General features: G+C 57.2%; 1 protein-coding gene across 1 annotated transcript; it reads left to right on the forward strand.

Annotated features, from left to right (window-relative positions):
• The first annotated feature begins 654 nt into the window (after window positions 1–654).
• On the forward strand, window positions 655–11,512 carry LOC118085575 (uncharacterized). Its single transcript, XM_035116393.3, is given in 5 exon segments — window positions 655–787; window positions 2,663–3,162; window positions 6,022–6,188; window positions 6,191–6,256; window positions 7,338–11,512. Coding segments are annotated over 4 exon segments (3,591 nt in total). The 5' UTR covers window positions 655–787; window positions 2,663–2,770; the 3' UTR covers window positions 10,304–11,512.
• Window positions 11,513–13,538: the final 2,026 nt, after the last annotated feature.

The following is a 13,538-nucleotide window of genomic DNA, read 5'->3' on the forward strand; positions in this document are numbered from 1 at the left end:
TTCCAGCATCTTCTACTGCAGACAAGACCCCCCCCCCCACGCTTGCGAAGTCAATGCCAGCCTGGAGCTGTTTTTTCCAGCCTGTTGTTGTTTCAGCTTTCCAAAAGTCTTACATTCTTGCTCCTCATTCTTCTAATGGATACAGTAATTTCATTGCGTTTTTAAAATGTTTTTTTGGAAAGCGCTTTGAGGTTGTTGTTTTTTTACAATCAAGCGGTGTGCAAATTTTAGGGAATAAGTAAATAATGGAACGAGATTATAATTCTTTACATTTTAAGAATATATCATCATAAAAAGAGAGAGGAAAGGATGGGGCTTTTTTGACTTTTATTTAGTGATCTTGCAGCCCCCCACCCTGACCTCCGCGCGCAGTCCAGAGCCATTTCGGGCCAATCCAGGCATTGTCACCCCCCACCCGGGGACCCCTTTGCAGAGCCAGGTCCCAATCCCTTGCCAGACCAGCACCTCCACCATCGCCGTCCTGTCCTGTCCTGTCCTGTTGCCATTGGGGCGCCCCATGGCCGGCAGGGGATTTACTCCCAAGGAAACGCGCCGGCCTTTGCAGAAGCCTCCTTCTGGGCGGCGTGAGGAGGCGCGGCGCTCCGCACGCGCTCAGAGGTGCCCTCGCCCCCGCCGTGTCCGCCTGCGCTCGTGCACAGATGGAGGGAGGGGGGAGGGGGGATCCCCGCGGGGCCGCCTCCCCCTTCCTGTCTCCCGGCCGGAGCGAGCGGAAGTTTGGCGGCTGCCCAGCCAGCCGAGGAAGAAGGAGGAGGAGGAGGAGGAGCAGGTAAGCCGGATTGGGGCGGGGAGAGAAGGACACGTTGCCGGGGGGGGGGGGTAGAAAGATAAAATCTGGCCCCTACCCCTCCCTGCGCCCACCTTGCAGCGCCCCTCCCCCAGCAAAGGAGCCCCCCCCGTAAAAGCTGCCCATTCTGCAGCCCCCCCCGACAGACAGGCGTCCACTTCTCCCCCTCCCTTGAGCTCTTTGCTCCCTCCCTAGTGCGAATGGGGGGTCTTTATTTCCTGCCCCCTTCAGCCCCCCCCATTCCTCTGCTGAGCTCCGCCTCCCTGCAGGGCTGGCCGGTCCTCACCTCGTCTCGCCTTGCCAGCCCCCACCCCCCACCCCCACCCCACCGGGTGTCCCCTTCCGCACCCCCACCCACTCACCCACCCTACAAGCCCTCCGGCCCCGTTCCGCGAAATGGCCCCATTTCAAAGCTTCCGAGGGAAAGTCGAGGCCGTCTTGCTCTCCCCCCTCCCCGGAAGGATCCTGCATTCCTCGGCTTGCGGAGCCCGCTCTCCCCCCCCCCCCGGGCTTCCTGCTCCGTGCAGGGCAAGACCATGCAAGACTCGCCCTGGGCAGCCTCCCCCCCTCCCTTTCCTGCTCCTCCTTTCCTATACCGGTAAATACCGCGGTGGGGGGGGGGCAGAGGGAGTGCCTCCCCATTGCACAAGGTGCGGCTGGGCATGTCTGACTGCAGCGGAGGGAGGGAGGGACTGGCCCGGCCTGGATGGTGCGCCCCCCCCCGCCCTGCATGTAACACCCCTTTCCTTCCTGAACACTTGGGGGGGGGTTAAGCTCCAGGGCTGGGGGTGCGGAAGCACATCCTGGTTCCCTCGCTTGGGGGGGAATCTCCTCTCTGATAGGGGGGAGGGAGGGAGTCGGCATCCTGCTCGCCTCCCTGGCTGGCTGGGTGCCCCCCCCCCCAAGCCGGGCGTCTACAGCAAGAGCACCTTGGGCAGGAGGGGGTTACTGGCCCGGCTGCTCGGGGTGGGGTGGGGTGGGGTGGGGGGATGAATCAGCATCCGCTGCTCCTGCTGAGGCAGCCGCCCTGAGCACCCTGCCTGGCCGGGGCCCTTGGGTGCCCGCAGAAGGAAGAGGCCGGCAGCAGCAGGAGGGGGAGAGTCTGGCAGCAAAGGTCAGCCGGAGGGGGGGAGGGGGCCTGGAGGCGGGGGGGGAGGAGGGGTGCCATGGGTGGGACTGTCAGACTCAGACCCTGGACTCCATTGAGCTCCGTGGAGCCTGCTCTGACCGGCACCAGTTGCTCTCCAGAGCTCCTTCTGCATTCCAAGCAGGTGTTTTGCCCCTGAGGGAAAGCCTTTCCTTTCAGCCCTGGGGCCACAGAAAGCTCCCCTAGGCTGAGTTAGGCACCCAGCCCATCCGGTGCAGCAGCTTCTCTCTGGGATTTGGGGCAGGGAGCCCCTCCCCGGCCTTCCCAACGATGCCGCCCATTGGGGGTTGTACCGGGGACCTTCTGCTTTCCCACTCAGCTACCAGCCCTTGCCTCTGAGATGAAGCTCAGCAGAGCGCGAGATCCTCAGGGTGGTGGCTTCAAGCCGCGGGTTGGGCAAAAGGGCCCTGAATTGCAGCGGGTTGGGCTAGATGACCCTCGGGGTCCCTTCCAAGTCCCCCATTCCTGTTAGTCCTTCTAGTTCTTTAGGAAAAGCTGCTTGGTAACAGAACAGAGGAAGCTGCCTGCTGAGTCAGGCCCTGGGGGAAACTCAGCATTGCTTACTCTGACTGGCAGCAGTGGGGTTTCAGACGCAGGGGTCTTTCTCCCTGCCTGGATTGACATTCTGCATGCCAAGCGGGTGTTCTGACCTTGTGGCCCTTCCCCACAGTCACCTGGCCTAACTCCCCCCCACTCTCTTTCTCTCCTAGGCTTCTCCCCCACCCTACTTTCCAGCCCCCCATCTCGCCCGTGGAACCGACCCTGACCCCTCCCTCGGTGTCACTACCGCCCGGACCCCGCCATGCCCCCGGCCTGGCATGGAGCCCTCTGGGAGCCTGCTTCAGGGCAAGCCCTTCTACTGCCGGGAGTGGGCGCTGGGCCGGCTGGCGCTCAGCCTGGAGGGGGGCGGGGGGGTTCTGGTGACGGGGGGCCCTGGCAGCGGCAAGACGGCCCTGTGCACTGAGGCGCTGTGGCCCACCTCCGAGGTGGGGCGCCGGGTGGGGCTGGGCGAGAGCGCCTTGGCCTGGCACTTCTGCCAGCCCCATGATGGCACCACCTGCTCCCCCCGAGGCTTCCTTCTCCGGCTGGTGGCGCAGATCCAGCAATGCCCACTGCTGCCCGGGTACGGCGAGCGTCTCAGCCGGGCGGATGCCCAGAGCACCCTGGAGAACGCGCAGTGCAAGAAGGACCCGGACGAAGCCTTTCGCAGGTGAGAGAGAGAGAGCCTCCCCCCACCCTGCCCCACTGTCCAGAGGGCAGGATCCCCTCCTCCTGGATCAGGCCCATCAAGCCTGGTTCTCGCCTCAGAATACCGGGAAATTGAGGTAGACTGCCTCTAGACCTGGAGGCTCCATAAAAGCCTCAGAAGAGGGCTGGCTCTCAAGGGGGCAGGGGGGATAAAAATCAATCATTTTAAAAAAATGGATTTTTAAAAATTTAAATTGTATTTTTAAAATAGAATGCTTTTGGAGGAAAAATCATTCTAAAGATAGTTTTCTATTTAAGTTACATTGTAGTCCAAAGGCTTTTCATTAGGAAATAAGGATTTGTTTTTCATGTGTCCTAAGACTCAGTTTTTTGTTTGTTTGTTTAACCACATCAGTTAACCAACATGGATACATTTGCTATAACATTATTGTTTTTGTTAAATAAATTGTTATTAAGGAAATGGGTAATTTCATAATTATCTGTCTGTGTATGTATTTCTGATAGTATAACCACATCAGTAATTTTTGATATGAGTGTAAAAACTACTCTGGAAATTTATTATTCCAAAAATGAAACCTTCATCTCATTGTAAATATTGAGCTTAGACCAGCAAGAACGAGTCTTTCTGTAAAAAAAAGAAGGTTTAAATCAAATCCACTCTGCACGGGGGCCAAGCAGATACCCATTCTGAGCCCAAGGGCTCCCTCTCCATCCTGGCACCACTTAACTCACCTTTTCTCCAAACTAAAAAGCCCCGAACACGCCACACACCCCTGTTGAATTGATCTTAATGCTGCCCACATTTTTAGCTGTACACAACCCCCCCCCATATCTTCAACAAACATTTCCCACTCTTCTCTAAACGTGTGTTCTCCTTGTTCTATGTTAAGTCTGCAAGCTGCGCATATTCCGTCCCCTTAAGTTGGCATCTCGCTCGTTTTCCGTTTATGGGCTAACAGAACACGTGCCGCAGGATTGGCAAACATAAAGAACCTGGGAATTTCAGTCTGAATTATCCCCAAAAGAAAGGACTCTGGGATTTTTTTTGAAAAGTACTTTTAAACATTTTTTTCCAATTCATTATATTTCCATTGTAAATTATTTCCCCCTTTTCTTTTTCCTTCCATATGAGGCTGCATTTTAATTTTAATGTATTTAATGTTGTTCTTAAGTTGTATTTTAATCAGTTGTTTTATATCTAGTGGTAGTTGCCCTGAGCCTGGCCTTGGCTGGGGAGGGCGGGGTATAAATAAAATATTATTATTATTATTATTTGTTGTTGTTGTCTAGTTGTTTAGTCGTGTCCGACTCTTCGTGACCCCATGGACCAGAGCACGCCAGGCACTCCTGTCTTGCACTGCCTCCCGCAGTTTGGTCAAACTCATGTTCGTAGCTTCGAGAACACTGTCCAACCATCTTGTCCTCTGTCATCCCCTTCTCCTAGTGCCCTCAATCTTTCCCAACATCAGGGTCTTTTCCAAGGATTCTTCTCTTCTCATGAGGTGGCCAAAGTATTGGAGCCTCAGCTTCAGGATCTGTCCTTCCAGTGAGCACTCAGGGCTGATTTCCTTAAGAATGGATAGGTTTGATCTTCTTGCAGTCCATGGGACTCTCAAGAGTCTCCTCCAGCACCATAATTCAAAAGCATCAATTCTTCGGCGATCAGCCTTCTTTATGGTCCAGCTCTCACTTCCATACATCACTACTGGGAAAACCATAGCTTTAACTATACGGACCTTTGTCGGCAAGGTGATGTCTCTGCTTTTTAAGATGCTGTCTAGGTTTGTCATTGCTTTTCTCCCAAGAAGCAGGCGTCTTTTAATTTCGGGACTGCTGTCACCATCTGCAGTGATCAAGGAGCCCAAGAAAGGAAAATCTCTCACTGCCTCCATTTCTTCCCCTTCTATTTGCCAGGAGGTGATGGGACCAGTGGCCATGATCTTGGTTTTTTGATGTTGAGCTTCAGACCATATTTTGTGCTCTCCTCTTTCACCCTCATTAAAAGGTTCTTTAATTCCTCCTCACTTTCTGCCATCAAGGTTGTGTCATCTGCATATCTGAGGTTGTTGATATTTCTTCCGGCAATCTTAATTCCATTTTGGGATTAATCCAGTCCAGCTTTCGCATGATGAATTCTGCATATACGTTAAATAAGCAGGGAGACAATATACAGCAGGCATCCCCAAACTGCGGTCCTCCAGATGTATTGGCCTACAACTCCCATGATCCCTAGCTAAGAGGACCAGTGGTCAGGGATGATGGGAATTGTAGTCCAAAACATCTGGAGGGCCGAAGTTTGGGGGTTGCCTGATATACAGCCTTGTCGTACTCCTTTCCCAAGGAGTACTCCTTTCCCAATCAATTGTTCCATATCCAGTTCTAACTGTAGCTTCTTGTCCCACATAGAGTTTTCTCAGGAGACAGATGAGGTGATCAGGTACTCCCATTTCTTTAAGAACTTGCCATAGTTTGCTGTGGTCGACACAGTCAAAGGCTTTTGCATAGTCAATGAAGCAGAAGTAGACGTTTTTCTGGAACTCTCTAGCTTTCTCCATAATCCAGCGCATGTTTGCTATTTGGTCTCTGGTTCCTCTGCCCCTTCGAAATCCAGCTTGCACTTCTGGGAGTTCTCGGTCCACATACTGCTTAAGCCTGCCTTGTAGAATTTTAAGCATCACTTTGCTAGTCTACCACACATAACCTTTACAAGTCTACCACATAGGAAATAATGTCTCTGGGTGTACCCCATTTGCAATATTCACATTGTGTGCCCCCCCTCTTTCCCTTCCTTCCTTCCTTCCTTCCTTCCTTCCTTCCTTCCTTCCTTCCTTCCTTCCTTCCTTCCTTCCTCAATCCACAGGGCCATCCTCCTCCCTCTGCTGGACCTGCCGCCCCCCACAAAGCCCCTCCTGCTGGTGGTGGACGCTCTGGACGCCGGCCAGGCTGAGTGCTGTGAAGAGGAGCGAGCCCCCCCTCCGGGGCCCAGCCGGACCATCGCCCAGCTCCTGGGGAGCCACTTACAGCTTCTGCCCCCTGGCTGCTCCTGGTCTGCACTGCTCGCTCCCACAGCAAGGGGGTGCTGCGCCTCTTCAACGGTGAGGGGGAGACCCGGCTGGAGGGGAGGGGGATGTGGACTTGTTTCCGCCTGGGCCTCTGAAACCGTGACAGCTCTTCAGAAATGGCTTCAGAGAATTGTAGAGAGGAAGGGACCCCCAGTGGTCCTCTAGTCCAACCCCCTTAAATGCCTGATTTGCAGCTAATTTCTCTTTAACATTAATCTCCATTAAAGTTGCTTATCACCCTTCATCTGGGATAGCTCAGTTGGTAGAGCATGTGGGGTATAAATAAATAATAATAATAATAATTATTATTATTATTATTATTATTATTTTGCATTGCAGGGGGTTGGACTGGATGACCCTCAAGGTACCTTCCAGTTTTACAATATGATAATGTAGAGCAGTGTTTCCCAAACTTGTGTCTCCAGCTATTTCCGGACTACAGTTCCCATCCTCCCTAACCACTCATCCTGATAGATTGGAATGATGGGAGTTGTCGTCCAAAAACAGCTGGAGAACCAATCTCCAATTGGAAAACTTCTGTTGAATATATGGGAGATAATTGCGTACGGCTGGAAATGCTGGCAGGATTAAGATAAATTCAACAGGGTAAAGAAGTTTTGGTGGATGCAATAATGGAGTAGTTTTTGTAAAATATGCAGGGATGTGTGATATGTAAAATGAACCATGGAAAGAGAAGAAGGGAAGTCACTGGTATCTTAAGGATGTAAAATGAGTATTTTAAATTGTAAAACAGAAAGTTTAATAAAAATTATAAAAAGCAGCTGGAGACCCAAGTTTCGGAAGCACTGATCTATAATGATCCCGAGACAGTTCACAGCATAAAAATACAAAATAAAACCACAATGTAACCGTAATATTTCGTATTTTTAAAGCTTTTGGCACAGTAATTGGTGAGCCCTGAGGAAAAGATGGCATATAAAGAATATTGTTACTATTTCGTGGCACCTTCCAGGGTTCCCCAGTGGGTGCCAAGTGCAGCCAACTGTTGGCATGCTACCCCCACTTTTGGGGGGGGGCTCACATTTTTGTGGGGGGCTTTCAGGGGTGGCCCAGCCCCTTCTCACCCCTCGCCTCTCCCCTCCCCACCCCGCAGGGTTCCGGCGCCTTTGCCTGGACGACCTTCGCCGGGAGCCGGTGGTCTGCGACGTCCAGCAGTACATCCTGGCGCGGCTGGACCGGGAGGAGCCCCTGCGGCGCCACCTGACCCGCGACACGGCCGAGGCCCTGAGCCAGCTGCACATCAAGAGCAACGGGTGCCTTCTGTACCTGGAGCGGGTGCTGGACGGCGTGGCGGGAGAGCTGGTCACCCTGCGCGAGGTGCGCCACATCCCCGGCACCCTCTACGGCCTCTACCTCTGGCTGTGCCAGCGTCTCTTCCCAGGCCAGGACTTTGCCCTTGTCCGCCCCCTGCTGGAGGCCCTCCTGGCCGCACCGCGCCCCTTGCGCCCCACGGAGCTGTACGCCGCGGTGTGGACTCGCCGCCCGGTGCCCCGGGAGGAATTTGAGGGCTGGCTGGCATCCCTAGCGCCGCTGCTCCACCAGGGACCCGGTGGCACCTGCATCCTCTTCCATGCCAGCTTCGCCGAGTGGCTCTGCGACGTCAAGCACTGCACCCAGAGGTACCTCTGCTGCCCGGCCCGCGGGCACGCCTCCCTCGCCATGAGCACCTCGTGTCGTGCGCCTGCGCTGCTGCCCGAGCAAGTGCATGAGCTGGCGCACCACCTGCTGCACGCCGAACTGGGCATGGAGGCCTGGCAGCTGGCGCTGTGGTTGGTGTGGTGCGGGGCGCCCGTCGAGCGCTGCCTGGAGCCGGAGGAGGCACTGCTTCTGCCCCTGGCCCCCATGGTGCTGGAGCTTCTGGTGCTGGCAGGGGCACGAATGGGCTCGCAGGGGCCTGGACCATCCCTTCAGCAAGCCCTCGAGAGGGAGGACTCAGTGCGACTGCTCCTGGAAAACGGCGCCAGCGTCAACCAGCGGGACGTCACAGGGCGCACCCTGCTGGCCAGCGCCGCTCACAGCGGCAACCACGAGGTGGCGGGTCTCCTCCTGGCACGTGGGGCGCAGGCCGAGGTCCCAGATCGGCACGGGCAGACGCCCATGACCCTGGCCGCCCGCCAGGGCCACACCAAAGTCCTGCTCTGTTTGCTGGCGCACGGCGCCCAAGTGGACCGCCCTGACCGGGAGGGCTGGACAGCGCTGCGGGCAGCCGCCTGGGGGGGCCACAGTGAAGCCGTGGGGGTCCTGCTACGAGCCGGCGCCAACGTGGACTGTGCCGATGCAGAAGGCAGGACGGCGCTGAGGGCGGCAGCCTGGGGAGGCCACGAGGAGATTGTGGCCACCCTGCTGGAGCACGGAGCTGACCTCAACCGGGCAGATACCGAGGGGCGCACGGCACTCATTGCGGCGGCCTACATGGGGCACCGGGAGATTGTGGGGCTGCTGCTGGCGCACGGAGCCCACGTGGACCACGCCGACGTAGATGGGCGCACGGCCCTGTCAGTGGCGGCCCTGTGTGTGCCTGCCAGCCGCGGCTACGCCAAGGTGGTGGAGCTCCTCCTGGACTACGGGGCGTTCCCAGGGCACAAGGACCGGGATGGCATGACCCCCTTGCTTGTGGCCGCCTACGAGGGCCACGCCGACGTGGTGGAGCTGCTGCTGGAGGCTGGGGTGGACGTGGACGAGGCCGACGGGGCTGGCTGTGCCCCTCTACTGGCAGCCGCCTCCATGGGCCACCGGGCCGTGGTGGACACCTTGCTGCTCTGGGGGGCGGCCGTCGACGGGCTGGACGGTGAGGGCCGCACGGCGCTGGGTGTGGCCGCTGGTCAGGGCAGCGAGGCGGTGGTTCGGGCGCTGCTGGAGAGAGGCCTGGACGAGAACCACCGGGACGCCCTGGGCTGGACCCCGCTGCACCTAGCTGCCTGGCAGGGCCATGCCAGGACATGCGCCGCGCTCCTGGAGGCCGGGGCCCGTGTGGCAGAAACGAACCGGGACGGGAGGGTGCCCCTGATGCTGGCTGCCCAGGAGGGCCACACGGACACCGTGCAGCTCCTGCTGGACCGCGGCTCCCCCATCGACCACCAGGGCTACGACGGGCTCTCCGCCCTCTTGCTGGCCATGCTGGGGGGCCACCGAGCCACAGCCGAGCTGCTCCTGCGCAAGGGGGCCGACGTCAACCTCTCGGACGCCGAGGGGCGCCCCATGCTGTACCTGCTGGTGCTCGAGGGGCGCCTGGAGATGGCGGAGCTGCTGCTGGAGAATGGGGCCGGGCTGGAGGGGAAGGATGCCCAGGGGCGCTCAGCCCTGCACGTGGCCTGCTGGCAGGGCCACGCCGAGGCGGCCCAACTGCTGCTGAGCTACGGGGCCGACATCGACGCCTTGGACACGGAGCGGCGTTCTGCCCTGCACCTGGCCGCCTGGAGGGGCCACGCCCAGATCGCCCGGCTGCTGCTGGAGGGTGGGGCTCATCCTGACCATGCCTGCAACCAGGGGGCCACGGCTCTGGGCATCGCCGCCCAGGAGGGGCAGGCAGCGGTGGCAAAAGTTCTGCTGGAGCATGGCGCCAGCCCTGGCGTCCTTGACAGAGCCGGCCGGACCCCGCTGCGTGTGGCGGCCAAGCGGGGCCACCGGGAAGTCCTGCGGCTGCTGGAGGGGCATGGGGCTGTGCCCGGCTCCCCGGGCTCCGTGGGCAGCTCCCCCTCGGCCTCGCTGGACTCAGCGGCAGGCGAGCACCCCAAGTCGCAGGCCTCCCTCTGTTCCTCGGGCGCCGCCACATCCTCCACTTTCCACTCGCTGGCCACCGCGCAGACGGTCCCCGTGGACACCCTCAGCTTCGCCCAGCAGATCCAACAGCACTCACTGCCTCGCCGGCGCCAGGTAGCCCTCGCCGCCCTGCCCCGACCCACAGTGGCTCAGGACAAGCACAACGGGGAGGCCGTGGGGAGCCCCTTGCTCCTCTCTATCGACACCCTGGACCCCCACCTGCACCTCAAGGCGGCCATCAAGCTGCAGTTCGAGGGCCCCACCTGCGGCTACGACTACAAGCAGGAGACGCCCCTCTGACAGGCGCTGAGGGGGGCAGGGGCATTTTCATGAGCGGGTCTGCTAATGCGCAAAGGCCTTGGTGACGGGCACTGCCACCAATTGGGGGTGCCTCTCCCAGGATGGCACTAGTGAGGAAACGGGTTGTGGGGTGCGGGTTAGGCTGGTGGTCTGGGGGCAGAGACCGGAAGGCAGAAATCCAGGCCAGCTGCATAGCACAAAGATAGGAGACACTTCTCCCATGGCTGTCAGTTTGGGAAGGTGGACAGAATAGGAGCACACACATGAAGAGAGTTACCAGCTCCTGAACTTGAACTCTGGGGCTGCGGAAATTGTGTTTGGGGTTGGAGAAGAGCCAAATTCTGTGGCTAGAGGAAGGCTGGGCATGTACAGAGTGTCTTTTACTGGCTTGAGGTCCAATGCCAGGCTTGCCTTAACCACCTTACTGGGAGGTGGCGCTTGCTTCGCCCTGGGGTGCAGTTGAGGGGGCCATATCAGTGGGAGGCCACCCCAGAGGGGTCGCGCTCCACCTGTGCAACAGTAGGACCCCCCCCCCCCCGCTGCCTCTAGGCCCAACCAGAAGTGGAGGCGGCCTCTGGCTCTCCAGAGCGGGGCTGGCTATTGCAGGCTCTCGCCTTCTTTCCCTTCTGGGCCCCAATGGTTGTGTTTCAGAACTTGTAGAGTTGAGAGGGACCACGGGGGTCATCTAGCCCAACCCCATGCAAGGCCAAGGCGGGCTATTGGTGGCCCTTGGAGAAAAAGCACAGGGGACTTCTCTGCAAGCCCACCCCAAGAAACACACCTAGCCCACCTCTCCGTGGGTCCCTGGCTCAAGCCCTGCCTTTGGACCCCGTGGCCCTTGGGTGCCTGACGGGGGCCAGCCCCTCCCCCACCCCTGGTGCTGTGACCGTGCGCTGCCTTCATTCGTCTCTTGACCATTTCTTGAATGACTTGCCACAAGTGACTTTGGAACCACTGGATACCAAAAATGGCTGGTGGGAGGGAGAGGTCCCTCCCTCTTTCCCTTGCAGGATAGCCCCCTCCCTGCCCCAAACCCCCTCCCTGCCTCTGGGAGCCAGCCAGCCATTCTACGGGGGGGGGCATCTCCTCCTTGCTGGGGCCACCGATGCTGAGATGCTGATCCCGGTGCTTCGATGCTTCTCCAGGGATCCCTGTGGCTCACCTTGATTTGCAGAACTCCCACCATCAATAAAGGTCCAACTCTGGAAACATTCTTGCCCTGGCATCTGTTGGAAGGGGGTGTGTGGGGAGGACACAAAGGGGGGGGGAACGTCCTCGCGTGCAGTGAGTGGCCTAGCAAGGGTTGCCAGGGCCCGGGGCAAAGCAACTGTCCTTGGTAGAACCGGGGGCGATATAGTGACCAATGCTCTGGAACCGGTGTGGCACTCGGGTCAGAATACCTGTTCCAGACCTCTTCCAAATTGCCGGCTTTTGGGGGAGGGCAAAGGCACAGGCCGATGGACAGAGCCTGAGAAGGTCCTGGGCAAGTACCCTCAAAAGCTCCACCTGCCTGCCTGAACCTTTGAGGAAGCCCCCCCCCCTGCCCCGCCCCGCCCCTCCGGCTGACGTGTCCTGGAGAGGTATCTGGGCTTTCTCAGCTGGGGGGCAGGAGGCTTCCTGACCCCCAGCCGAGCAGTCGAATGAAGCCCTGGTGCCCTTCTCACACTAGCCAGAGCCGTGCCAAGGCTTTGTCGGGTCGGGCAATGTAACTCGGCTGCTTGCTTCTTCCTCCCCTAAGGTGGGGAGCAGAGTCAGTAATAATAATAATAATAATAATAATAATAATAATAATAATAATAATAATAATTTATTATTTATACCCTGCCCATCTGGCCGGGTCTCCCCAGCCACTCTGGGCGGCTTCCAACAGAAGAATAAAACACAGTAATCTATTAAACATTAAAAGCCTCCCTGAACAGGGCTGCCTTCAGATGTCTTCTAAATGTCTGGTAGTTGTTTTCCTCTGACATCTGTTGGGAGGGCGTTCCACAGGGCAGGCGCCACCACTGAGAAGGCCCTCTTCCTAGTTCCCTGCAACTTGGCTTCTCGCAGTGAGGGAACCGCCAGAAGACCCTCGGTGCTGGACCTCGGTGTCCGGGCAGAATGATGGAGGTGGAGACGCTCCTTCAGGTATACAGGACCGAGGCCATTTAGGGCTTTAAAGGTCAGCACCAACACTTTGGATTGTGCTCGGAAACGTACTGGGAGCCAATGTAGATCTTTCAAGACCGGTGTTATGTGGTCTCGGCAGCCGCTCCCGAGCATGATCTATCTAACGTATTGTGATGTTTAGCCGCGGATCTATTGCAATGCTCAGTGGCCAACCAGAGGCCTCAACAGGAAGCCCCGAAGCAGGATCCCAAGTGCAGAGGCATGTTGCTGCTTCCCACCATGGAGGCAGAGCTGAGCTGAGCTGCCGGGGCCAGAAGCCACTGAGAGCGCCACCGCCCCCCCCCCCCCGGATTTGTCTATTCCTATTCTGGCTGCGTTAGAATTCATCCTATGCAACAGAAATCAAGCCAAATCTGACATTTTCAAAGGCAGCGGACACGAAGCAATGGATTCAAGCTACAAGAAAGAAGATTCCACTTAAACATTAGGAAGAACTTCCTGACAGTAAGAGCTGTTCGGCAGTGGAATTTGCTAGCAAGGAGTGTGGTGGAGTCTCCTTCTTTGGAGGTCTTTAAGCAGAGGCTTGACAGCCATATGTCAAGAATGCTTTGATGGTGTTTCCTGCTTGGCAGGGGGTTGGACTGGATGGCCCTTGTGGTCTCTTCCAACTCTATGATTCTATGATTCTATTGTTCCACATGCAAAAAACAGAGCAAGAATAAGGATTTATTTATTCATTCAATTTATATACCACCCTTTATCCAAAGGTACAATATTTAGAACGTACTTTATACAGTATATGATAACGCAGGACATAATAATAATATGATCATAACAGTTCACACAAACACATTTAAAGGGCTGCAGAATACGAATTGGCCAAAGGCCTGGGAGAAGAGGAACGCTGTCACCTGGGGAAAGGTGTAGAATGAAGGCGCCAGGCAAACTTCCCTGGGGAGAGCACCCCACAGACGGGGAGCCACTGCACAGAAGGCCCCGTTTTTGTGTTGCCACCCTCCAGACCTCTCAAGGAGGAGGCACATGAAAAACGGCCTTGGAAGATGAACTCCGGGTCGGTTCATTTGAAGAGAGGCGGCCCTGAGGCTTTATGGGTCAAAACCAG

Source organism: Zootoca vivipara, chromosome 4, assembly GCF_965207765.1.
Source record: "Zootoca vivipara chromosome 4, rZooViv2.hap1.1, whole genome shotgun sequence".
NCBI lineage: Eukaryota > Metazoa > Chordata > Lepidosauria > Squamata > Lacertidae > Zootoca > Zootoca vivipara.